Source organism: Pseudopipra pipra, chromosome Z (assembly GCF_036250125.1).
Source record: "Pseudopipra pipra isolate bDixPip1 chromosome Z, bDixPip1.hap1, whole genome shotgun sequence".
NCBI classification, from domain to species: domain Eukaryota; kingdom Metazoa; phylum Chordata; class Aves; order Passeriformes; family Pipridae; genus Pseudopipra; species Pseudopipra pipra.
In genome coordinates, this window is record NC_087581.1 from 43,831,048 (window position 1) to 43,858,589 (window position 27,542).

General features: G+C 41.2%; 1 protein-coding gene across 3 annotated transcripts in view; it reads right to left on the reverse strand.

Annotated features, from left to right (window-relative positions):
- The window catches only part of PLPPR1 (phospholipid phosphatase related 1), a 131,791-nt gene that overhangs the window by 22,442 nt on the left and 81,807 nt on the right, over positions 1 to 27,542 (reverse strand). For all 3 annotated transcript variants that reach the window (XM_064642757.1, XM_064642756.1, XM_064642758.1), the window contains exon 3: positions 8,235 to 8,423. In XM_064642757.1, coding sequence (XP_064498827.1) covers positions 8,235 to 8,423 — 189 coding nt within the window. The remainder of the gene's footprint in view (positions 1 to 8,234; positions 8,424 to 27,542) is intronic.

Sequence of the window (27,542 nt, forward strand, 5' to 3'; positions counted from 1 at the left end):
ATTTAAGCAGAGTTATCCCACATTTCCTATAGCATATATCAAAATGTGATTTTTTTAAGTGAATACTGCCTTTGGTTTAGTAGAGAGTTTAGGTGTATGGCAATAATGCTATATTTATGGGGTGAAGTAAGGTGATTCAACATAACCAGACTTTTCTTGTGGTGCCGTCTCTGGCACTAAATTTAGTTGCTGGGATTTGCAGATTTGGTTTCCTTGTACATTTAATGTGGGCTCTAGAAAGTGAGCTTTGCTGTGGGGGATTGGACACCTGACTCTGATAGCTAATCTAGCTGTGTGCAGTTGAACAGGGTCGGAACAACTCCTCAAAGAACTCGTATTTTTTTTTCTCCAGGCATTTCTGAAGTCAAGTAACTCCACTGATTCTAATGATTTAAACCCTGATGATTCTGCATGAGCAGAGTCCGCGTCCAGCCAAGTAATCCAGCTGGCCTCCGAGAATCAATCACCAGCACTATTAAGTACCTTAGCTTCTGCCAAAACAGAATCAGCACTTCAGGAGCGGTTACAACTCAGTTCTAAATCTGAAATCTAAATATAGGTAGACAGATATGGGTGGAAGAAGAAAACAGCAAGCAAACTGCTTTTATTTCTGTTTGGGAAAACAATGCAAGGTTAATGAGCTTCTGCAGCATACTGGCTTAATTAGACAGTAGAAATGACAGGAAAATTGCACTGGCAGTTGGGGATTGAAAGCACAGGTGATCTGCAGTCTGGCATGATGTAGGTAATAGGGAAGCAAATGTAGTGCCCCTGGGTGTGTTTCTGTTCTTTGTTTCTTGAATGCAGTGGCAGCTCACCTACACTGAGGATACATTGCTTGGACACTCTTGCTCACATTCCCTTTCGCATTACTAGCAGGTAAAAACACTACAATGATGCCCTAAAGAACCCAGTATGAATTAGAATTATCTACCCAGCACTCATTTTTCCTCTGCTGATTTCACCAAATACTTGCTCCTCAACATTCAGTTCTCAAAGATCTCTGCTGCGTACACTCTACTTATTTTCATTTCTTCTCCTGAGCCAGCAGATGATAACATGATCTGTCTCATTTTCCTCTTCAAAAGCCATTTTTCCATGATAGTTCTTCAGCTTGTGAACTGACATTTTCAGAGAGTAAAATGTCTCATCTTCCCCTATCAAGTTCTCAGCACAACTTTAGTGCCTGATACTCCCCACACCCCTGTACAGATTAGCAACAGTTTGTTAATTTAATTATCAATTTAATCAGCAAAACAACAGAACTATTGCTTTTAAAGGGACAGGGAACATTTTCTTTTCCTATAGCACTTTCTGGTAACCTCACAAATGATCATTTGCACAACAGCATTCTAAAAAAAATTGAGGCAAACATCAAGAAGAAGAACTGTTTCTCTGAGGGTAAACTAAGATAAACTATCCAAGAATGTGTCCGAGTTACAACCAAGAGGAGGCTGCAGATGAGTGGCGTCCTGGAGCAGCCCTCCTGCAGGAACTGTGCAGTGGGGTAAGGGTCAGGGGCAAACTTGAAGAGTTATATTCAACTTAATTAGTAATAACTGATTGTGCTGACAGCCAAGGATAGGTCCAGCTTTAACCCTTTTGTTCTTTTTACTAGTTTTTCTTATTCAAGACGTTGGCATTGTAACTCAATTCTTCTACTCTAGCAAAGCTGAGGACTGCATCACTGCTTCACTCCCCTGCCATGCTTTGGCTTACTTTTCCTCCAGGAGCCAACACTGGGGTTGCGTGAAAGTTCCCACAGTTTTCATTTCAGCTGCAATTCCACACAGAGAAAGGAGGAGGCGCATGGAAGAGATGCGGGAGGCATCGTGCCCATAGCTGGGGACTGCCTGAAGTCCGCCTTTCTCCCTATGAAAGTTACATCCTTCTGCTGCTTTCCATGAAAAAGTACGGTGGATGTAATTTCTCATCACAGCAAGACAATGGAGTTCCCACATTAGGGAGAATTATGTGAAGTGCAGACGTGATCTCTCTTTTCTATGCATTTAGTTAACATTATTCTGATTTTCGCAAGTTTTTAAATCCTTCAGCTTGTCTACTCTAACAGCATCCTTGTGATACTGTCAGTCATTCTTAATACCACTTTCTACATGGAAACCCCATGCAGGGACATGTTGTAACACACAAAAATCTCTGCAGCAAACAAAACTGAACTTAGGTCTTGGGACATCATCACTCTCCATTCTGGGCAGGTCTCAGCAACCTGTGTGACATTTCCTGAATCCTCTACAAGGATGTGTGTGGCTGCATTTTGAATGTCACAAATAGAATGAATGAAATTAATCACTCTGCAGCATTCAAATAGCAGCCAAGGGGAGGAGCAGATCTGAGGAAGGCACTGGCTGTGAGAAAAGCTACATACTGAGTGCTCAAAAACAGAGAATAGCAGCAGATGAGGGTTGTGGGGCTCTCAACCCCAATCAGCCAGTTTCAGAATGATTCCACACACTCTTCCTGGGAAAAGCAGGCCTCTTCACTGAAAGGTGACCTTTGCAAAGTGCTCCAGTGGGTGTTTCATCAAGCACTGGCATGTAGTGGCCAAAAGCAGTTCTGCCCTTTTGCATCGCAGTGTCTCCAAGGTCTGCATCAGCACAGCTGCAGGCGGGAGAGAGATGCTCTTCTGGCTCTACATGGGAGCTCATGTCTCCATTGATCTGTCATTAGTTAAATGGCTAAATATTTTCACAAGCCACATAGAAGGCATAGAATCACACAGGGGTTTAGCTGGTCCCTCAGTCCAACCCTTCTCAAAGCAGGGCCAGCACAACTCCAACCTGCAGTGGTCACATTACAAATGCCTTCAAGGATGGAGAACCCACACCTTCTGCTTCAGTGTTTGCCTACCCTCATCGGGTAGGCAAAAATTTTCCTAATTTTTAATCAGTTTTTGGGTTTTGCAGCTGGTGTCCACTGCAGGGTTGCCTCTTGTGATCTGAACAGTCTGTCTCCCTCTTCTTCACAGTCCCCACTAAGAACATGACTCACAATGAATTTCACTTACTGCTGTGAATTCCTTAATTCCTCAAATCTCCTTCACATTTAGCCTTAGGCCCTGAGGAATATTGGTCTGCCATCCTACCTGCTACCTACAGGACCCAGTACTGACACTGTGAAGATGAAATTCCATGGACAAATCAAGGCGGCAAACACTTAGCAACATTTGCCTTGAGAAGAGGTACTTCAGAAGGCAATGGGTGGCTGTGAACTGCCTCAACAGCCTCTCCAGGACACAGTATTCCTGCTGTGATCCACAGACATTGCCCTGACCAAGCCTGCCTTGGTGAGCACAGGTTTTCCTGATAACATCACTATTGATAGAGGGATAGCTAAGAGCTTTCTCAGACACTCTCTTGTCTTTGCCATCAGCCTCTCAACAGGTCTTCTCTAGCCCCCAGGAATCAATGCTGTATTTTACAGAACTATACAAGGAAATGAAGCAGTATCTTCAGGTGAATATTGCAATGCCAGCTCACCCTTCATCTTCTAAGGAGACAATTGGTTCAATCTGCATTCAATTACTTATCTCATTCTGGTTTTGAGTGGGTAGTTGTTGTTGAATGAAAACAATAACAAAGTACAGTTACAAGTTATTTTGCAGAACAAGGAAATTGGTTTGGGTTTTTTTTGTTTTGTTTTGTTTTTGTTTTTTAATTTCATGTCAAAAGGGTTGAAATCCACAATTTATATTCTAGCCTGCTCAAAACCCAAACCTGTCTTCTTCTTATTCTCAAGTAAAGTTGGTAAAATTGTCTACAAGAATTACACTGAAGTTCTAATGAAGAGATTTCCCACAGCTCTACACTGTTCTTCACAAACTGGTGTGTGGCCAGGACCACTACAAGCTGCCAGAGACACTGTCAGTAGAAATGCCTGAAAGTGTTACACCAAACTAATAAATACACCAACAAGGTGTATTTATTATTTCTCCAGAATGGTGTGCAAATGACAGGATATGAACACAGGGTATTGGGCACACCTTCGCATTACTCTTTTGTAGCCCAGCTTGTCATTCACCACCTCATGACCTGAGCCCTGGCAAGCCTCAAAAAGAGGGAGCCAAGTCACCACTGGCAGAGGACACAGCCTGCTGTGCCAGCACAGGGGTGAAGTGTGGTGGGCAGCAGGTTATGTGTAGCACAGCAGGCTGTGCCTTCTGAAAGCACCACCACCAGCAGAACCTAAGATTCCTGCCTGAAAGAGCTTGGAAGAAGCTGCTGCAACAGTGCTCTGAGCTGTGTCAGACACTCTTGGTTTTCCTGGCATCTGCTGCAGAGCAGCCACAGGGGAATCAGCCAAGACAGGCAGCAATTCCCTGGCTTTTCTCACAGAAATAAATCACTGTAGTAACATGGCTATAGTAAACCAAAGCCAAGGAATCAAGACAGAATAGGAAAACCATCTAGAAGAATGATATTTTCAAAGCTTCACATACATAAAAGTATGTGCAGATTGTAGAAAGGGAAGTTTGAACAATTTCCTCCTGCTTCAGATCACCACTGTAATTCAGCTTCTAATTAATAATCAGACTGGTTCAGTTTGACTGATGCCAGCACTGTCTGAAAACAAATAATCCTTTGCACAAATTAATAGCACTGGTCAGTTAATGATAACATGTAGGCTGCCGCTTCCAACCAAAGGAAAGAAACTGAAGATTGCATGAAAACAGTAGTGGCACTTACTATTCCACTTTCAGGTAACAAAGAACAGTGCCCTTGAAGCTTCCTGCTGCTGTTCAGTGTTCATTTCAGTGAGATGGTTCTGTTTCCAAGCTTCTCTGCTTCTCTTGGGTGGGCAGACAAATCACACTGGATAGAACACAGTAGGCACAGTGCTGAACTCTAAGGATTGTTTAGTACCAACTGGGGAATTGGCTGCTTTACAGTAACCTCTTAGCAGGGAAAACTAGTCTTGAGGGACACTAATGAATGTGGTAGAGCCGTCCCAGAATATTTTTAGGGCAGTGTTTCAAAAACAATAAAACTGCACAAAATCAGGCCAGTCTCATTTATTTTGCCACGAGAAGTGCAGGGAAATGCACATACCGTGGTACCAACCTACAGCAGCACTTCTGAAAAGTGCTGTCAGAAATAAAACACATGCAATCGTTTTCCTCATGCACACTGTCACAGCCAAATGACAGACACACAGAGATATTCCATTAAGTTCACAAAGATGTTCTCTTTTGGCTTGCAATCATTATAACACCTCCCAGCTATGCTGAAAATCATGGCTTGAGTCCTCCCTAGAGCTGTGCACACAGGACTGCACTTAAACACTGCTTGTGCCTCGGATGAGGGAGCTTGTACAGACTACTAGGATATCTTCTCCAGTTTTAGCTGGTACCATGAGCTAGTACCTCCTTGCTGCTGGTTCCATTCATTTCAGTAAACTATTGGAATCATGAGATGTCAGGACAGTGGTAACGTGAAGGTAACACAGAGAGATCAGGTTTGCTACTGCAAATCCTCCCAGCCAAATCAACTGGCTTGCCATCAGAAAATGAAGCAAAAAGTGTGGTGCAGAGGAGAAACAAGTAATTTTAAGGAGGAACTGGCACTGCCTTTGACTTAAATCATGTCCTCATGGTGGAGCTGCAGAATGTAGGGAGCGAAGCTACAACTTAATCCACAGTAAATGTACACAAGGCTCCCTCCCATGAAGCGCAGCTGTGTGGGTTCTTTTGTTTGTGTGGAGTTTTTTTGGAAGTTTTGTCTGAGAGGGTGTAATTCTCACAGTGTAAGTAGAAATGGCTGCATTTGCTCCTTTCACTGAAGTCCCTGGGAGACTCAACTGGACCAAACATCTCTCCCCAGACTGTGGGCAGCCTAAATGACAGGCAGCACCCATTTGGGTATAGAAGGACAGCTGAGGATACTCACACTCTGAATGGACTAACCAGCAGGGTAATAAAAGAACAGAGTTTAGGGAGAATCTGAGCTCACCTTCTGTCTCATTTATAAGCTTTTTATTAATGATCATTGCCAAAACTCAGTCTGCAGAGTCAGCTACAAGCTGAAGCAGAGGTCTGAAATCACCCTGCAAGGAGAGCAATGTCTCTCAGAAGAAGATGGGAATGAGGAATAAAGTGAAGTTACTTCTATTAAAACATTGTCATAAGCACCAGTCAGGAGGACAGAAAAATATCCCTCTGACATATGCTCTGGTTGAAGATTAGCCCAAAAGTAATAAGACATTAAATAATTACACTATGTATTAATAATACAATACAATGATACAAATAATGCAAAAAATTGATTGAATAATGTATTAATACATATTACATTAAAAATGGAAATAAAAAATGTTTTCCCAGGAAAGTTTGATCTGGTGTCTCCTTGAGGTTGTATGCAGAGATCACCACAAAGCACAGTGCCAAGAGCCGTGTGCTGACCCTGACCATGTCCTCTCTAGCTGAAGCAGTACCAGTGCAACAGCACAGCACAACCCAAGAAGCAGAGCTTACCAGCCTATACCCAGCATTGGATCCAACCATCCAGGGTGATAACTACACTTATGGACCCAGGATAGCGTTTCTGGACAGTGCATTTTATGAGACAGTTCACACAGTCCATCTCCACACAGCACTAAGCTGAAAGTCTCTTCAGCACCCAAAAAGTTTATTTGATGTTCACTACATTTTTTGTGTTTAATATGGGCTATGGAAACTACAAAAACAGTACTCTTGATAGAATCATAGAACTGTTTAGGTTGGAAAAGGTCTTCAAGACCACCAAGTCCAACTGTTAACCCAGTACTGCCAAGTCAAGACTCCAACTCAGCTTTTCATAAAGAAGAATAATTAGGAAAAACTTCTTGAGTCACTAAAAAGAAAGAAAATGCTGATCCAGCAGAGCAAAACCGTAAGGGCTGGCATGAAACTTGGCCAGAGAAAGGATTTAAACAGCAGATGCAAATAAAGAACAACACTCATTACCCAATGCCAGTTAATCAAGGGACAAACTAATATCATTGCTACAGAATGAAGGTGTGATAGTGACACACCATCTACCCTTACAGAAAATGCCTGTGAAAGCTAAGTCCCTAAACAATGGCACTATGTTTATGGGGGAGTTGGAGAAATGTGGTATTTATTTTTTTCATTTGCAAATCATTTATCACTGCAGCCCAAAGTAAAATCAAAGTAAAAAATGAGGATTTTCATAAACTCTTGATGTAATCCATTTCAAAACTCCTACTTGCTTTCAGAAAGTGTCCTGTACCAAAAACTATAGGCTCTTCTGCAGATCCCTTTCACACTTCTTACCACATTATGTGAAAAGAATACAGTTTCATGCACTAAAATTACTACAGAACAAAACTTAAAATGGACTGTGGTGAAGCACTCACCATTCACAAGCAAATATGCCATGTACAGCTTCAATCAACTTTTGAAGGGGATGAAAAGCAAAATAATATCAGGAAGAAATACTAAAAGGAAAGAAATAAAAGGAAAGAAATAAAACAAAGTCCATAAAGATAGAGTCTGATAGGAATTTATGAGTGTCATTACAAATGCAGCAAAAAAAATTGGTGAAATTTGCAACCTGCACAGAAAATGGAAGAGGGCCAAAGTTTTGCTAACCACTTGACTGCAATAATCTGTTTGGAATTGTATGTACTCAGCTAATTGAGTATTTTCATCTGCACAGAATGGCTACATTGCAGTTTACTGGTTGGGTAGTGAAGAAAACCAGGTAAAAAAAACGGTTTAGTGGATGTGACTGCTAAAAATAGAGAGATTATAAATAAAAAGGAAATAGCATTCATGTATTTAGCATCTTTCTGCTCATCCAAGCCTTTTAAAGCCCTTCAACAGTCCTTTTAATATAGCAGGAAATAATCCTGGATATACTGCATGTCTGACCCGGGTTTTACTTCAGCTTTATGTTTTCTTATTTCCAGTAATACGTAAACTTTGCATTAGAGCCTCTCTGGAGCCCTGGCAATTCACAACTAAGCACTGAAGTGAGCAAGCTATTGTACAAGGCTTAACAAGCTCTACCCCTCACTCTTGCATTGTGATTAGCTCAGAATAATTACTTCTGGAGATAACTGATGAAGATCATATTAGGCTGAGGCAAAACAGAGATCTGGCTAAGTGTGAATTAATTACAGCTGAATAGAGAGGACAGGGGGCAAAGATATCACAGGACTATTGCTATTGTTTATGAAAGGGTTCATAGAGAATTCAAATAATTCCTTATACTCACAATAGCTGTCGGAGTTGAAGCCAGCACACAGTACAGCACAAGAGGTGAAATGAAGCTCTCATCTTCTGTCCCAGGGTAGGGTTTCATCAAACTGCCATCCTGACAAAAGAAACCTTGGATATGCACCTGAAAAGTGTCGGTGTACTCAAAGTAGTAGGCGAGCAGAACAGTCCCAGCCATGATGACAAGCTGAAAATAAAGCATAATCACAGAGAGGCGTTAGTTGCTTTTTGAACAGATGCAGCTGTGCCTCTGAACTACTCCAGTCCTGTGGACCATCCTCCCTTCACCGTCACTCTGACAGCCCCCACCATAATGGGGTGTGAGTGTGTGTGTGTGCTTCTGTGCCTTTGCTTTGCAACATCTGTTACATAAACCTTTTTGGCAAACGACAGTAATGAACGTCTCAGATAGGAGCAGGTCTGTGCAGAGGGACGGGGGCTGTGACAGCCACTTCATCAAAGGGCATGTGAGTGTCAACAGTAGCGACGATCGATGGCAGTGCCAGGATGAGGGGCAGGAACCAGCAGCAGTGACAGCTAAAACCTGTGCACAGTGGTAAAGGATTATTACAAAGGAAAAAGGGAGCTAAATGTTTCCCTCCTGCAACTGCAAGCCCATGCTGGGGAATGTGCACTTTCTGCTAATCCAGAAGAGCCCTCTGTGTCCCAGTAGAAAACTTGCCTCCTGCCACTCACCCTTCCTTAGAGCTGCTTCTTATGAGTAAAGCTTTAGAAGTCTACTCAGAAGTCCTGACCCTTCAACCAACCAGTGGGGGCTCCTGTACACTGCCTGGCTTCCCCACTCCAGCACAGCTGCTTTTGAAAAAACTGGCTTGAGTCTGAAATTTCATTTTTAGATATAAACTGCAGGGAGCAGTTCTGGTCTCTGTTTTCACAGTTTATGGCTGGCTAAAAGGGTTAGTTGGAACCTCAGCTATCCACTTTTTTGGTATATCTCCACAGTTACTGCGCATGTCAGTGTCTGCATCAGCTTCCAGGACTGTTTCAACAACACAGCTCAGAACAATCTCACCGAAGTTGTCACTGACCTCACCTCCTGAGAGTAAGCATATTTACTAATTTTTGTTCCCTTTTTGCCAGACTGCAAAGGAAATCTCACATCACAGTCCTCATCAATGACAGAAACAGCAATATTGATTTATAACTGTTTGTTTAGAGGTAATGGTTCTAAACTAAAAGAGGATCAATTCAGATTAGATATAAGGATGATGTATTTTACAGTGAGGGTGGTAAAACACTGGTACAGGTTGCCCAGGGAGGTGATGGACACTTCATCCCTGCAAGTGTTCAAGTCCAGGCTGTACAGGGCTTTGAGCAGCCTGGTCTACTGAAAGGTGCGTTCCTTCTCATTGCAGGAGGGATAGACTAGATGGCCCCTAAAGGTTCCCTCCAAACCAAACAATTCTATGAATCTATGATTCTAAATTATGACAAACAGGATCTGATTCAGAATCCTCTTTATGAACACTAGTGCCTTCTGCCACTATTACAAGAGTTGTTACATATACAATCCAGCTAAGAGAAGGTCACTCTAAACAAACCTACATCCTGGGGACCTCACTGCCACTGTCCAAGCTTTGCTCGGCCCCGGCAGATGAACCTCAGGATTAAAGGGTGGGCTCAGTTCAGCGCACGCTGTGTCTCACCTAAAAAATCCACTGCGCAGGCTCGAAGGGTTTATGACCTTTCCCAAATCTTCGCTCGCGAAGACTGGCCATTATTATTACTTATTACATATACAAGTTATCTTGCCACAACACAGAAAATAATGAAGAAAGTGAAATAACCAATGCCAAAGTGGCCTGGTTTTGGTATTTTGCCTTCAGGATTTCTGCATCAAAACTGTCTTGCTGTGAGATTATTGCAAGACTTTTGAAAACTAATTTTGGCAATTCCAGTGCAAATATACACTTGAAGCTATCCATGCATTCCTCTGGCCTGACCTTGCACACATGCTCTGACACACAGCCAGACATTAAAGCCATTGTATATTTGAATGAGAGTTGGACTAAAACTAGAAAAAATCCCACAAAATGAGAGAAGTCACAGATGAAAGTAGAGGATCACAGAATCCTCAACAGTGGTTGAGGTTGGAAGGGACCTCTGGAGGTCAGTTGGACCACCCTCCTCTGCTGAACCAGAGACACTTTCAGTTGGCTGCCCAGATGGCTTTTGAACATCTCCACAGATGCAGTCTTCACAACCTCCCTTAGCCACTTGTAAAACAGACTTAAGAAGGTCACAATAAAGCCCTAGTTCAGAAATTCCACACCCTATCCCATTTTTTACCTTTAAAATGAATAATCTCATTTTGTAGCCATATTATTTTCAAGACCTTATACCTGCCCAAAAGGAAGTTTTTTTAGCAAACTTAAAGCAAGATGTTGCTATTTGTGTATTCCCCAGAGACCCCTACAGCACGCTGGATGAGTCCATGAGATTCCCTATAAACAAACACAGCCCTATAACTAACTAAGGACTCAGAACTTAATTTAGACCTGAATTTAACTCCTTGAGCAGCTGCAGTTTTCCTGATCAACCTTGAGCAACTCAGTTTTATTAATTAACATCAGAGGAAGGCAATGACAGTATCACTGCGTGACATGCCCAGATTAACACATTGGAGATTACATGATTCTTGGATATATAGGTATTTAAACTCAGTTCTAGCACCTCAGATTCCCTGGGCTGTCTGAAGCAATTTGAGCCACCCTTCCTGGCCCAAACACACTCCCAGACATACTTTAGGTTGTCAGCCCCAGCCAGCAAACAGAGGGGAGAGAACAGGAGAGGGGACAATACACAGTAGTTTCTTTCCCCTCTTACTGGGAAAGGGAGAGAAGCAGGTTACTGAACTTATAACCTTCTTTGGGTGTCTGTCGGGGTTTACAGCAGGTCTGCTGGAAGAAAGACAGGACTATAAAAGCAGATATCCTGAACTTTTTGCAAAATCACAATGAGCTTAGTCACTATGAGTCTACAAATGCTGAATCATCGTGAGTGTGCTACAGGGCAGCCAATCCTGACACATGTTTATTTAAGACACCAATTGTAGTGTAACATGTATGTTATGCCAAGGGCTATAAATGTCAGTGACTTGTTACAATAAAGGATCTATCCCTCTCCTGTCCTATTTTTGGAAGAAGATTGTTTCTGTGTCGCTTTGGCCGTCTCAACTTAACAGCGACATCTGGTGACCCCGACGTGATGCTGCACCAAAGTGATTTATTTCCGACAGAGAGTTCGAAGGGACTTATCTCCGAGAAAGAGAGAGTTTGAAGTGATTTATCTCCTAGAGAGAGAGAGTCTGAACCGTGGACCGAAGCACGGTGGAGACGGCGCCCGATGAAGCTTTGAGAGCAGTGAGATTCTGCCTTGGTCCGGACCTGAGATTTTATCAACACCTCACAAGGTAAGACATCGGAGCTGAGCCATCGGAACAAAAATTGTAACAATGGGACAAAACATAAGCCCTCCATAGTCATAAGGGTGCTAAGATTAATGATTTTGCATTATGATGTGTGCTGTTATGGTACTGAAAACAAGGCTTTGAAGCTACTACGTCAATTGCATTTAGTGTGTCTGCCTGGCGCTTGCTCTGTGAGACTCTGAAAGATTTGGAAGTGGGGGGGGGGGGAGGCAGCAATCCATGCAGTGATTCGCATAAGAACCAAAGTCTGAAACGCAGCTACCCAGGAAGATAAGCAGGCTGCCAGTGTACTGAAACCGTAAAGTTTCAACTGTCTTTGAAACTTTAAAAGATCGCGCTTTTAAAAAGTCACCGCCCTCCAAGCCAGAAAATGTAGAAAAACCTAACAATTCACCCCCGGAGGCAGAAAAGAAATAGGGGCCCCTCCCCTCCATTGCCGCCGATGCGGGAATTTTCAGCTGTGTAGTCACAGAATGCCGTCGGCACCCTGCCGAAGGGGGAGGAGTGCATCGCTACCCGACACACGCTGCCCTGACCAAACCGTGGGAAATCGAACCGTGACTCACTGCCCAACCCTCTGGACTCCCACTCCGATCAGGAGACCTTCCATCCCGGCTCACACAGTGCTGCTGCTGCAGCAAAAACAGTTTTTCCACCAGACGACACCGCAGAGAAGACAAATAAGAAGAGAAATTCAAATCGAGACATGCAGGCAGAAGGAGTGGGGCAAAAACAAACTTGAGAGCAAACAGAGCACCCAGTGCTGCAGCCCCTCAGCGGGGGCCGGGTAGAAAACAGCAGAGCAGAGCCCATCCTTGTAGGCCACTGGGCTTAAGATTCGGCACCCACCTTCTTTTCTTTCTTTTTCGCAGCCTGAGTTACCTGTTCTTTGTTCATGTGCTAGTTAACTGTTTCAGTTTCACAGTGTGTGTAAGGCAAAACACATAAGATATGCAGCAGTTCTAAAAAGTTCTCGCAGATTAAGTTTAATGTAGTGCAAGCCCGATGAAAGTGTCTTGAACAAAAGAGAGAGGGAACCTATGCTGTGCTGGGACCCTGATGGAGACGGCCCTGCCACTCGCAAGCGGCAGGGGGGAGGAGGGGTTGTGCAGTGCGGTGCAGGGCAGCGCCGTGCCGAGATGAGCTGGAGCCAGATCCGGGCAGCAGCCCAGGGCTGTGCAACAGCGACCATGGCCAGCGCAGGGACACCTATGGGGGGTGGTCCCGCTGCCTGTGGTGAAGAATTCCGAAGCGTGTGTGTGTGTGGGGCGGCTTTCCACCAGAGCAAAGCGGAGGTGCCTTTCTCCCCTTTCTCTCCAGGCAGACAGCCGTGCAAACATCCTTTCGTTGCTCTGTGTTTTACAGACAAGTCTTTAGAGACTGCTAGAAAAGTTTTTGTGTAGACTAATTTAGTAAAATGCCTAGCTCCAAGATATCTTATTTGACAAAGGCAGTTTTTGCGAGAGAAAAAAAGGAAAAATGGGCCATTTTAGCTTGAGAATTCCACCTTCGTGGGGAGAGAGATGAGATCTAAAGAGATAATACAAGGAATTGCCTAGCAACAGACAGCCTTTAAAGTTTAAACTGTTGCTTAGTAATTGAACAGAAGACATCAAAACCTTTTCTACTTTTATAACAACAAACATGAAACAAACCACGTGAACTTCTTCGATAACCTTAATTTTTCTGTTCTCTTTTCAGTAGGACATATACCAGAAAGACTGAAAAGTAGAAATTGTTCCTTAGTCAATTTTTTAATGCAAATTTTTGCTGAAAACCAGAAAACATTCTGAAAAAAACTCAAGTGCCTTCAGAACTGTGAGGTATTCTGAGAAAGGAAACAAAAGGGTATAAATGCTCTTTCACCCAAAGATATTTTGCTGAAAGAGATAACAGCTCCAATAACAAACTCCAAAATAGAACACAACTGACTATTAGTTACACCCTTGCATGATTTAAGTTTAATATATTTGGAGATTCAAAAGACAAATTCTGCCTTGCTCAGATTCTGTGAAATACAAATATGCGTCATTTTGAAAGTATCTAAACTGTCTTAGACTGCATCTATTCTAGTCTCTGTGCTAAGCAGCAGAGGTGTGTCCCTGTTATCAAGTGACAAGCTTAGACCAGAACTGTTGCTACTTTGCCAGGAAGCATCCCTGATCCCCTGATATGCTCCTATAAGCAAGACCCTTGTTTGGGACAACCTGAGTTTTGCTGTGGCTTTATTTAAATCGCTTAAGTTGGAAATTACTAAACGTTGTTTACAGTTGTTAAATTCTTAAATGCATCTTCATAAATTAAACTATTACAACTATTTTGTTCAAGTAATATGTTTAGAGTTTCCAAGCATTCCTATTTTTCATTACTTAATACATACAAATACTCTCCAAATATTGTGTTATCCTAGAAAAGTATACAATATCAGGAAAAATTCAGAATTAGTTGCTTATAAATCCTAACTAATCATGTCTTTTCAGAGGCTGGGTGAGACTGCTTGAGTTTGAAAGGACATGACTGTTCTCCAGTTTCATTTTTTACATCCAGAGAGGCAGAAATCTGCCCTATGAATTACTGTGAATCCTCACATCAGAAGAGTAGAAGTTTCAATTTCAAAAATACTGTTCAAATCCCAAGCTGTGTGTGACTTGAAAACAGAAAAGTAAAAGATATAAAACTATATTTAATCCAATCATGCAAATAAAACCCTTATCAAAATCAGTAATCCCATCCTCTGAAGGATTTCCATATGCTGGGATTTTGAACGGCCAGTTGTTTCTTCATAATGAAAACTGACACTTATCAACCGGCTCTCAATTAATATCTTGCTACTTGCCTTTATCAAAGTTACAGTGGCCTTCCTGAAATTCAGTGTGTTTTGCTTTACAATAAGAGAAAATTGTTCCGCAGTACAACCTGATAAAATGCTGCTCAAAATGATAAAAGCAGAAAAAAATACAGAGTTAAAACTAAACGTGATTGTTCTAACCAATGTTATTTGAGAAGCAGGATTGAAGAATGCTCCAGAAAAAATTCAAAGAACCAAGCCATGGAACCTATCTCCAACAGACAGAATTACGCTGCACAGAATCATCACTAAGCCTTCAGCTTCAAAGAAGAACTGCGAAATTACCCACGATAACCACTTAAAACTGAACTATTAATAACAAATTTGCAAGTTTTTTATTAAAGGTAAAGAACAATTAGAAGAAGCAGATGAGTCAAGAGTTAACTACATCCCAGATATCAGAGACAACATGGACTGACTTCTCACAGGGGACACTGAATTTCAAACTGTATTAGCAGACTGTAATACTGACTTATCTATTCATTTCTCTAGGTGCAGACTTGATATGGTTTGAAGCTGGCTCCCTGCAAAGTCTCCAAATCTTACCACAAGAAGTCGTACCCCCCCAAACCTCAGGGAGAAGAGGGAGAAAAACAACTAAGAAAACCCGAAACGAGAGAGAGACAGCTGAAGTGATATATATAAATATATATAAATATATTTACATATATGTTACAGTTATATACAATTGAAATATATACAATTTCACAAGGGAAAGGGAAGGAGGAAGGGAAAAGGAACAAAACCAAAATAAAATATATATATATATATCCCGATTAGTAGCCCAATATCTAACAACTAAAAGAGTTAACAAAGAAATATCTCACTACTCTCCTTGGGACAACTGAGAGTCACTCTGGAACGATCGCCGGCAACCTCTGTCTCCCAAGGCCTACAAGGCCTTACCAGGCCTCGCTCCCCAACACACAGACTCAACAGCAGGGAACCTGCACCTCCAAGCCACCGGAAGGAAAGAGCAAAGGCCTCTCCTCCTTTCTTCTTATAGTCTGGCTTATGTAAAAATCGTAGGGAATACTGGGTACATCTGGACCCTTCCCTGGTTACAAACTGGTCACCAAGGAAGGCCTAAGCCAAACTACCACAAGACTATAGACAGAAATCATCCATTGCTGCCAACTACACATTACTCACATAACTCAAACATTAGTTTAACTTCTCCACAATTTAGGAATTCTTAAAAAATTGTAAAGACAAGTAATGTTATAATTTGCTGTTTTTCAAAAGCTAAAACAATTATTGCAGGTTAAAGTGCATGTCACACTGCAGAAGTTTCAACATTATACTCAATGAAAGTGAGTATGAATCTCTTCAACAGAATTATTTGCGATATACTACGTGAATTCTAATAACTGTTTTGTTTTCCTTTAGTGACTACTGCTGTGAAACTTCTCTTGATATGCTTAATGTAAATGTTCAGAGATTCTTATTCAGTATTAACACTGTCGAGTAGATAATTCCATGATAACATATTGTACAGGCTAATTTAATCCATATGTGATACAATGTACCTTCAGTTCTATCAAGATGTGAATTATGACATGAAATACCATTTGTATTAATTTACAACTCTTATGGCATGTTGCTAAATCAACAAAAATATAAAATTACACATCAAATGAATATTTTTAAATACAAAAAAGGGGGAAAGGACTATGCAGGCGCATAAACAGATGCTAAATCAGAATAGATTTCATTTAAGTTTGTTAGGCCTTATATTCCTTATAATAATTCCTCTTCAAACCAGGTACAGTTGTTGAACATGATTACCAAAAAATGACGAACCGAGAAGTATACAGCCAATAACTACTTAAAATGTAAAATGTGTAATTAAAATGTAAAAGTATAATAGAAATTCCAGCTATGTGTGAGTGAAGGATGACTGAGGTGGCCACCAATTGAATGACTGGAAAAAGATTATACGAGAGAGAGAAACTGTGTAGATATATATGTGTGTAGACTTAAAAATACTTTACATGAGTGTCAAGATTTTAAGGGCATGTGTTACATGAATCTGTTGGACCATAGTGAATCCCTATTCTAGATGGTAGATGAACTCTAATTTTTTCCTTGGTGAAGTGTTGTTATCCATCCTTAGTGTGAGATGCTGCATTTCTTCTTAGCTTTAGATCAGGAGTTGTCGATATTGATGCCTTGCTTGATCAGCCTGTTGCAAAGGGCCCTGCAGCAGACTGTCAAGGCCATCTTTGTGTCATAAATAAAATAAAGGGGGAATTCTTGGGGTTAACAGCAGGTCTGTCGGAAGGAAGACAGGACTATAAAAGCAGATATCCTGAACTTTTTGCAAAATCACAATGAGCTTGCTAGAGCTTAGTCACTATGAGTCTACAAATGCTGAATCATCGTGAGTGTGCTACAGAGCAGCCAATCCTGACGCATGTTTATTTAAGACACCAATTGTAGTGTAACATGTATGTTATGCCAAGGGCTATAAACGTCAGTGACTTGTTACAATAAAGGATCTATCCCTCTCCTGTCCTATTTTTGGAAGAAGACTGTTTCTGTGTCGCGTTGGCCGTCTCAACAGCGACAGGTGTCATATGGAAAAAACCTGCTTTTCAGAAAATGTTGGGTTTTGACACAGAAGGAATATGTCACTTATCCCAAATGTGGACTCTAGATGTCAGCTGCACAATTAACTCTCTCCCATTGCCAAATGCTGCCTCAGTGCTGCATGAAACCCCCTCCTGCATGTCCTGGTTGATCAAGGGAAGCTAGTCAATGTAATTTTTTTGGATTTCATTAAAGCTTTCGATACTATCTCTCACAGGATCCTTCTGGACAAACTGTCCAGCCCACAGCTGGAAAAATGCATCATGTGATGGGGGACCAATTGGCTCATGGGTTGAGAAGGTAATAGTGAATGAGGCAACATCAGACTGGCGACCTGTCACTAGTGGGGTTCCACAGGGCTCCACCTGTGCTCTTCAACATCATCATAAGTGACTTCGACATGTTCAGAACTGGAAGGGACACTGAGCAAGTTTGCAGATGACACAAAACTGGGATGAGCTGTTGACTCCCCCCAAGGCAGAGAGGCCCTGCAGAGAGACCTTGACAAATCAGAGGGCTGGGCAATCACCGACCATATCAAGTTCAACAAAGGAAAGTGCTGGATTCTGCACCTGGGATGGGGCAGCCCTGGATATATGGACAGACTGGGGAATGAGAGGCTGGAAAGCAGTGCCAGAAAAGGACCTGGGGGCCCTGGTTGATGGCAAATTGGCCATGAGTCAGCAGTGCCCTGGCAGCCAGGAGGGCCAACAGCGTCCTGGGGGCATCAGGAAAAGCATTGCCAGCCAGGCAAGGGAGGGGATTGTCCCACTCTGCTCTGACCTGAAGTGGCCTCACCTGAAATATTGTGGCAGTTTTGGGCACCACAATATAAGAAAGATATTAAGCCATTAAGTCCAAAGGAGGGCAATGAAGATGGTGAAGTGTGTTGAGGGGAAGCCGTATGAGGAGTGGCTGAGGGCACTTGGTTTGTTCAGCTGGAGAAAAGGAGACTGAGGAGAGAACTCATTGCAGTTACAGCTTCCTTGTGAGAGGAAGAGGAGGGGCAAGCACTGATCTCTTCTCTGTGGTGACCAATGACAGGACCCAAGGGAATGGCCTAAAGCTGTGTCAAGGAGCTTAGATTGGAGCTTAGAGAATAGTTCTTCACCCAGAGGGTGGTTGTGTGCTGAAACAAGTTCTCCAGGGCACTGGTCACAGCATCAAGGCTGACAGAGCTCAAGAAGTGTTTGCATGATACACTCAGGCACAGGGTGTGACTCTTTGGGATGGTCCTGTGCAGGGCCAGGAGCTGGACTCAATGACTCTAGTAGGTCCCTTTCAACTCAGCATATTCTGTGATTCTGTGATTCTAAAATACAGCTCTAGACCAACATAAATCAACATTGACCTGAACATTACAGATCACACAATCACAGAATTGTTTGGGCTGAAAGGGACCTTAAAGCTCATCTCATTCTAATCCTTTGCCATGGGCAGGGATACCTTCCACTAGACCAGGTTGCTCAAAGCCTCGTCCAACCAGGCCTTGAGATATATCAATAATGAATCCAATCCTGTTAACACTTCAGTTTCTGTGTTTTGTTCTTTTGAGAAAGAAAACAAGCATACAAAATCTGCAAAAGAGATCTGAATTGTGAACACATCATATCCTGTAGGTGATGTCTCCACCATCTCATGGAAACAGCAACAGCAGATATTGGAAATTAGACCTCCAGCTCAACAGATCCTATCACAGTCACACAGTGACAACGGATGATGTGAGGTACAGCTGTTACCACTAATGTGAGCAAAATTTATGCTGCTAATACAGTCAGTGAAGACCTGACCACATCTGTGTGGCATGTTCCTGTGCCTCATCTTGAGGCACTGCTCCAAGCAGCTTCCCAGAAAAAGGCAACCAGAAACCTGGAGAACTTACTTTCTTCTTCCTTTTCTTTTTCCTTTTCTCTTTCTGTTCTACTAGGCGACTATTTCAAATCTATTTCTGCAATATGACTGAGGTTAACTGGCTGTTTGTGCAGGGGAAATTCTAATTGCAACTGTTGCACAGTGGTAATTTGTGACTGAGGCACAGAAGGCAAGAAAGTCCAAGTGCAAGAAGGCGTCAAACTGGCTGGAAGCAGGATGTCAAGAGACAGAAAGATTCCCTGCAAGGAAGGAAACTTTCCCTGACTGCTGAGATAAAGAACAGCTGCAATGTTGCCTTGTAGACGTCTTGGAATTTGAGTGCTCTGGGACGGAAGCTCAGTGGCCACCTCTGTGCAGCAGAGACAGGCTGGGGATGGACCCACAGCCAGGCAGAAGTGACCCAGGCAGCTGCTCTTGGGATGGGTGCTACTGCAAATTTACACAAATGATATGTACATCCTGATGCATCTTTGCAGACTCCTTGCAGAATTATGGCAGTAGGACTCTGCCTAATGTTTTTTTCATTATTTTTTTTCTTTATATACAAGCACAAATGTGTTTAATTTCCCTTGATGGGTACCTTAAAAATTCCCCAAAATTCATTTCAATTTACTTGTCACAGATGCCTTATAAATTTCAGTCCCCTAACTTTTTTGATTTCTAAAATTAGGACCCAAAATGACAAATGTGGAAATTCCTGAATTTCATAGCCACAGTTCATTAATAGCAGATAGCAACTTTGCCTTTTCTTCCTATTTTCAGGTTTACATCCATTGAAGGGAGTAGTGAAGAAGAGCAGGTAGGCTGACTTAAGAGAAAGGCTGCACAGTTACATAATTCAGAAAACACAACACATTTTAATGCTGACATTTTACAAGTTTTTTTTATTAAAACCTTATAAACTCATTTCCTTGAGTTTACTTGGAAAAAATTAAAAATGCTCAATAATTCACTTTAGAAAAGCAGCCAATGAATAAAAGTGTTTAAGGTGCTTAATGGCCTCGATTACCACAGTATTTAACCATGTCATAATCCTCAATATTTATCACCACTACTCCATTGTAAGATAAGAAAATGCTCTTATCACCATTTTACAGAGAGGGGACAAAAGCCGAGGAGATAAAATGACTGCCCTTAGGCCACAGCGGAGCCTGTGGCAGAGCCAAGATTTACCTTTCTTCTGGACCAGATTTTTTTGGTTTAGTCAATAATCTGCACATGAAAAAGCTCAATGGTATACATGCTTAGGTCTCAATTCTGCAGAAGCTCATTCATGATAGTATTAAGAAAACACAGCCCCATTTAAAAGCTCGTGCATGAATTTAAACCTGGACTTAAGCAACTGGGGTGTGTTTTTTCCTCAAAGTCAGCTATTTAAATGGATTAATTATATAGCACATAACATCTGTCCCTCCACACACCCTCAAATTCTGCCCTGTTGTACAAGCCCACACTGTTTCTGTCCTTGCAGACCTTCCCGTCACTGCACACTCTTGCTCCTCTTTTAAGTTGTGGGAGTTCTCTGCAGTCAAAAAATCACTCCAATGTCCAAGAAATAGGAAGCAAGTCTTGCAATCTTCTTTGGGCAATGAGTAATTGTTTGGTGCAGAGCTAATCAGGTATTAACGTAAGATTGTGTTCTGAGACAGAAGAAAGCAAATCTTTGCAGTGAGCAGTACAGTTCAGCCCCACTAACCCTGGAGTACTGGTATACATCCAGAAATCCTCCCCTTCACTTTAATACTCTGCCAGCATAACTCAGAGACCACTGAAATCCAAAATCAAAATTATGACAGCACCAGATAGTAGGACTGAAGTCCCAGAGTGTATGAACTCTCATAATTCACAGCAAAGCACTTCCCAGTTTCCTTAACAATTGGCAGGTCTTTTATTCTATATATATTTTTAATACTCTTACTCATAGAAAAGACGCCCCTGTTTTGCAAGTAAGAAAGCAAGAGGCCAACTCCATTTGGGAAAGGGGCATAAAACTGTAAAAGACAGAGATCAATGTTAGAAGAGGGAAGACAAGGTGGGAGGCAGAATTTTTTGATCAGCCTGTACTGAAGACTCCTCAGTTATTAATAGAGGAGCAAGAAACAGAGGGAGAAAAGGAAGAGGGTGTAAAAATTTCTTGTGTACCCTCCAGCAAGAAAATGTCCATGTGTCCTATAAGACAGGCACACAGCCACTGCAAAAATTTATTTTTGTTGTGTTTTGTAACTCATATAAATCATATTTCAAGTCCATATGAACGAATTTGAAAGCACCCAGGTACTGCTGCTATTTATACAAAAATAGGTCGATTCTTTCAGCTTATCAGCCTTCCCAGACACTACTCATAATATATCTTACAATGCCTTTAATACTTATGACTGATAATTGAAAAATTATCAATTATGTTCAATTATCAGTTGTGTTGTTGCATAAAAATGACAACATAAGATACATTTTTATTCCTCCTGAAAGAAGCCAAACCAGTACTGACATGCGGATAGTCAAAGAAATACCTATTAATACCCTTGCTCACTTTGCTTCCAGAAAACTTCAGTGGGTTTCAATTAATTAACTGAAACTGCCACAATTTCATGAGCAGAGCACCACAAACCTGCACAAGTGTTTTCAACTCTTGGCACACATGCTGTAAAAGTTGGCTCACAGTTCCACACATTTTAATCATATTTCTATCCGCCCCGAATAAATGCTAGTGACCCATTTTTATGCAAAACCTGAAAAATTCTGCTATGCTTTTTTGAGGTGATGAGAGCACGACTCTTGTAACAGACATACTGGAGTATCCAATAGACATAGCATATGTGTGTCCTGGAGTAACTCCTAAGTTACTGCTGGAAGGAATTGTTAAGGTGCGCTTTTGCTCTCTAATATCAGAAGTATTTAACTGCGCATCCCAGGCTGTTTTGCCCAGGTATGGGTGTAGGTCTTTCTTCGTGAAGGAAGACAGTCCATTTTAACTTGGAGATGGGAACTCCAGTCTTGCAGCTGCAGCAGAGAGATACCAAAAGCACAGACAATTGGAAGAAATCATATTTATTGTTAAATTTCAAAACCCATTTTTACCTTTCTAAAAGCAAATCAAGCCTCTGTCCAAAAATTGCTAAGTCTCTTTAATAAAGTATCCTGATTAGGGTGAGGCCTCAGAAACTGATGCTTGTTCAGGGATCAGTAATTTTTTGTAACTGTTGGTTCTACTTATTTGTGGCCAGCTGATCTCTACTTAGCGAATCAACCTTCAGCTGATACAGATTTCTTACCTCTAGGGCTTGTACCTGACATAAAGAAAGAAGACATTCCACTAGTTATGTTTTGTTTTCTTAAATAGTCAAACTTCCTTCTGATACTGGCAGAAGAACTGCAGACATGTAGAGAATGCTGGATTAGTATAATTTGACTTAATTAGTTTGACAAGCTTTTTTACAGTATATGTCTCTCGGGAATTTTTCAGGACTCCTGAAATTGTCTATTCTGAAAGACCTACTACAACTTCTTAAGAATGTTGTGGAGAGGTCAAATGGTGAGGAAATGTTAAACACCCTGATATGGTTTGAAGCTGGCTCCCTGCCAAGTCTCCAAACCTTACCAAAAGAAGTCATGTGTCCCCCCCAAACCTCAGGGAGAAGAGGGAGAAAAACAACTAAGAAAAACCGAAATGAGAGAGACAGCTAAAGCAATATATATATAAATATATTTACACTTATGTTACAGTTATATACAATTGAAATATATATACAATTTTACAAGGAAAAAGGAAAGGGAAGGGAGAAGGGAAAAAAAGGAACAAAACCAAAATAGAATATATATATATATATATATATATCTCCCAATCAGTAGCCCAAGATCTAGCAACTAAAAGAGTTAGCAAAGAAATATCTCACTACTCTCCTTGGGACAACCGAGAGTCGCTCTGGAGCGATCGCTGGCAACCTCTGTCTCCCAAGATCGACAAGGCCTTACCAGGCCTCGCTCCCCAACACGACAGACTCAACAGCAGGGAACCTGCACCTCCAAGCCGCCGGAAGGAAAGAGAGCGAAGGCCTCTCCTCCTTTCTTCTTATAGTCTGGCTTACGTAAAAATCGTAGGGAATACTGGGTACATCTGGACCCTTCCTTGGTTACAAACTGGTCACCAAGGAAGGCCTAGACCAAACTACCACACACCCCCTCAGACAAGCCTGTCCTCACAAATAAAAAAGAAGGTGGAGACCCCCATTAATTAGAAACCCACCTCATCCAGATGTTGTAGTAGCTAAAATTTCATTAGGTTTTAATGCAAGTTAGCAGAACGAACTCTTCAGGGATCAACAAAAGACTTGGCCACTTACAGCACTTTGTTAAGTATCTGTTCTGTGCCATTTTATCACAAATTACATGACTTAAAAGGTTTCACCTTCACACTTCTTTAGCATGCCCAGGTCTGTAGAAAGAGAGGTGTATCGGACAACAAAGGCTCTTAAAACCTGTGACTGCACTGAATTCATGTTTTTAATGGGTTAAAAGGATCTGGCTGACACACAATCTTTTATGTTGCCAAGAAACTGGATGCAGCAAATAATCTACTTTTTATGAAAATACTGCAAAACAACAAGAACAAAAAAAGAGACAAAGGACTGTTCATTACACATTACACTGTGTAATGAACAAACACTTCACTTGGAGAAAGAGAAGAAAAACAAACCATATTGGAATGCCACTTGATAGTAAAACAAACCCAAGTGAATAGTTTCATTCCACTGAATAACTGTTTATTTTACACTGTCAGATTAAATCTGAAATTCAATAATCTTTCTAAACTGCCATTCGTCAAATTGTTTTCTCTCCCTCACCCTATAGAACTGATTTTGCAATCTAATTCTGAAACCAGTTTTCTTATGCAACTGTGGCACACAAATGTCATGGTCTGGTCTGACAGTAGCCTGCTACAGGACATGGCTCTGTTACAGGAGTTTTTAAGTCCAGTCAGCATGGTGGCACAAGCTGGGAAGCAGCTGGGAGACAGAGAGGGGTTATTAACACACATGGGCTTTTGAAGCTGGAGCTGTGTAGAAATCAAAGCAGCCTTGGCAGAGCTTTTTACAAGTCCATTTCAAAAACTTACTGCCTTATTTCACCATCTTAGTAATTAAGTTTGAATTAGGTATAGTTTATACGGTGGAAGAGAACACTCAGACAAACAAAAAGGACTTCGTATCTTCCCCTAAAGCCCTTATTTCAGGACAAGATGTTTTGTGAGAGCAGCATGACCTCTAAAAATACTGACATCTGGTTAAAAACTCTTTCAGCTTCTTATTTATGTAATGGTCCTTGAAGAATGGCGAGGTGCTACACCACAGAAACTTAATGTTCCCTAAGAGCTCATCCTAATAAAGAATACAGATTTCTCCAGTTCTAACTGTGCAGTTAAACCAGTACAGTTCTCTTAATGGCAACAGACATAAGGGCATAAAAATGCTTTAACCAGTACAACTTTTTCATACATGGAAAATAGAATACGTAATAGTATGAGGCACATTGATTATCAGATGCAACTCAGTACACCCTACACACTTCTCTAGCTTTCTCAGTTTAAAAAAAATTTGCAACCTTTTCATTTGTAGACCTTTACCTTTCATGAGTGTTTTTCATATAATAAATTTAAGCCTTCTTTGACAGGTTACTGTGACCCATGGATTGAACACAGGCTGAAACTGTCAGCTTGAAGGGAGGAGGGACACCTACCCCACACCATGAGCTGTATATCCTAACTATAATAGTTTTTATGTAGCCAAGGTCTATGTATAAAAACAAAGTCCAAGGCATATATCTTTATATATATCTATATACTACTGTATATAGATATATAGATATATATCTTTGTATTTGTTCAGATACCCTGGTAAGGTAAGAATAATTAGAGATAGTGGGTTTCGTTTGTTGGAAGCAGTGTTTGCCAGAGGACTGATATAGGCCTGGTGGGTTTCTGACCTCCAGTTGCAGGGGTCTATTACAAGCTATAAACCTTTGCTACTTCTATTAATTAAAAAGATATTTTTTCTCCCAGCATCTGTCTTTTCAAAGTCAAGAATTCTCCATATCAACAACAATAAAAAAGAAAAAAAAAAATCTAAGCTGCATATGACCTCTGCTATTTTTTTGGATTTTCATTACAGATGGATTTGCTTGTAATGACTCTTGTTTCTGTCTCCTCCATCAAGTCTTTCTGGATCTGTAAGAAGATGGGAGGAAGTCCACATTCACATTCATGGTACTCCTGGGCAGGTGACTGGCAAGGTCAACTCCTACACATACTGCAACACTAGATGGAAACATGTGCTGTGCCAGGGGGAATGAGGAGTTGGAAAACACCCCACACCTTTCCAAAGGAACAATAATGACATGCCACGAACAAACTCACTAACTCTTGGCTACCTTCCCCTCTCAGACTGCTGTCAAGGACGTTCATGCTGACAAACATGTTCTAATCTTTAGGGTGATTTCTCTGACATCACTCCTGATGTCAAGCTGAGTAGGCTTGAGAGGTGAAGAGGTGCCATATCAGATCAATATGTCACAAGGTACTGTCCTCAGAGGTACAACCTCAGAGAGTTGATAAATTCTCCTAGATCCACTGAAAGCCAGGTTGGATGGTGCTCTGAGAAACCTAGTCTAGTGGAAGGTGTCCCTGCCCATGGCAGGGGGTTGGAACATGATGATCTTTAAGGTCCCTTTCAACCCAAGCCATTCTGTGATTCTATTATTCTATGAAATATGGCACCGACTCTATCAATTAAGAAAGGTAATTGTCATCTATATCAGTTTGGCCTCCTTTTCTATCCTACATATCCTTATTCTTATATTTACTCTTTGTGGTGGTGAAAATCCTGGGCCGTTTATTGTCTGCTCCAGCAGAACTAGGTGTGGAAGCATTTGGCATCTCATGCCCTGGATGTCCAAAGATTGCATTCTGACCAAATTCTGGATGAACAATTCTGTCCTATTATTTTCTGGTTGGTTTGTTTGTTTGTTTGTTTGTTTTTTCCCCTTTTCTCAATTGTGATCTGTGATCATTCCACAAGTGAGGAAAGGGGCCATTAACTTCAAGAGTATTAAAAATGGGGCAGGTGTCCTACAAGCTTCAGGTGGTCAGCCAATGTTACAGACACTTGCACAAGGCTTTATGTACCTCAGAGAGGCAGGAAGATGTGATTGCACAAAGGAAAGATGCAGCAGCACAGGTGATGGAAACTGGAAAAAACACAGTAGTATCTTTTGAATCACCAACAGCAAACAAAAAGCATTTCTTCCATTGCTTGAAGAGGGAGGAAAAATATAAAACCAAGTATCTCTGTAAAAATCAATACTAATTAAATCTTTTATTTAGCTAGAAAATAGATAATAAATGCAATGAAAATGTTTATCATTTAGGAATGTGGGTTAGAGACATGGGCTAGTGGTGGACTTGGCAGTGCTGTGTTAATGATTACACTCAGTGGTCTTAGAGGGCTTTTCCAATCTCAGTGATTCTGTGATTCAGTTCCCTCTAATATAACTCTGAATATCTGATCACCCTCTTGGAATTTCTCTGCTTTGGCAAGCTATATTTCATTATAATAATTTGCTTTCTTTATAAAAAGATTCCTTCTCTACTTCAAGATTTAGTTCCTACTCAGTCATGCTACATCACTTTGTCCCTTTTACTAAACCAAGAGTAGAAAGACCTAATTATGTAGCAGACTTAAAAGAAACGTGATTTATATAAGAAGAACCCAGTTATGATGAGATAGATGCTAGATTTCTTTTTTTTTTTTAATTTAAAGAAAGAGGCCTAATTAAATACTGAGCTTGATTCAAAGTAGATTTTTGAAGGTTTATCAGCAGGGGGCATTAATGCAACATTACAATCCAAATGCCAAACTACCAAACAACCATGCAGAGTCTGTAATGTTTTATGTTTTTAATATATTTGGGGGTTCCTCTGTTATTTTTCACAAGATAATCTCATTTTTTAAAGTAGAGCTGGAATTTCAGGTCCTCTGGTGTTGGTAACAATTTGTTTAATAATCTACACTGTGGGCTTCATCCTGACTTTTCTTTGTCCCTGGTTTTTGTGGTTTAAAACAGGAGAGAATGATTTTAAGACCAGTAAATATGCAGCCAGCAATTTCAAGTAGGATTATCATGAGCAGGAAGAATAGATGGGTTCATCCCTCTTGGTGAGTATTTGTTCAAAAACATCAGCTGCTTCTTGACAGCAGATCATAGACCCAACTTCCCTATGTTTGCACTCTGACAGTAGCTGCTGACCTGAAGAAGAGAGCTGTTCCCAGGAGGCAATTTTAAATAGCACCATTTTCCCCTCAGAGCACGTATTTCATTCTCAACTGACTCTGAAGTAAAAGCAACCGCACTGATAATGCAAATTATCACTTACAAAGAATGAACCCAGGAGTTCATGTCAGTAGGATTTTATCTTGTGTTAGTTTTCCTATGCTAACAAACAACAGAGAGAATTTTTTTTCCTTTTTCCCCTAAACCTTATTGAAGACAGT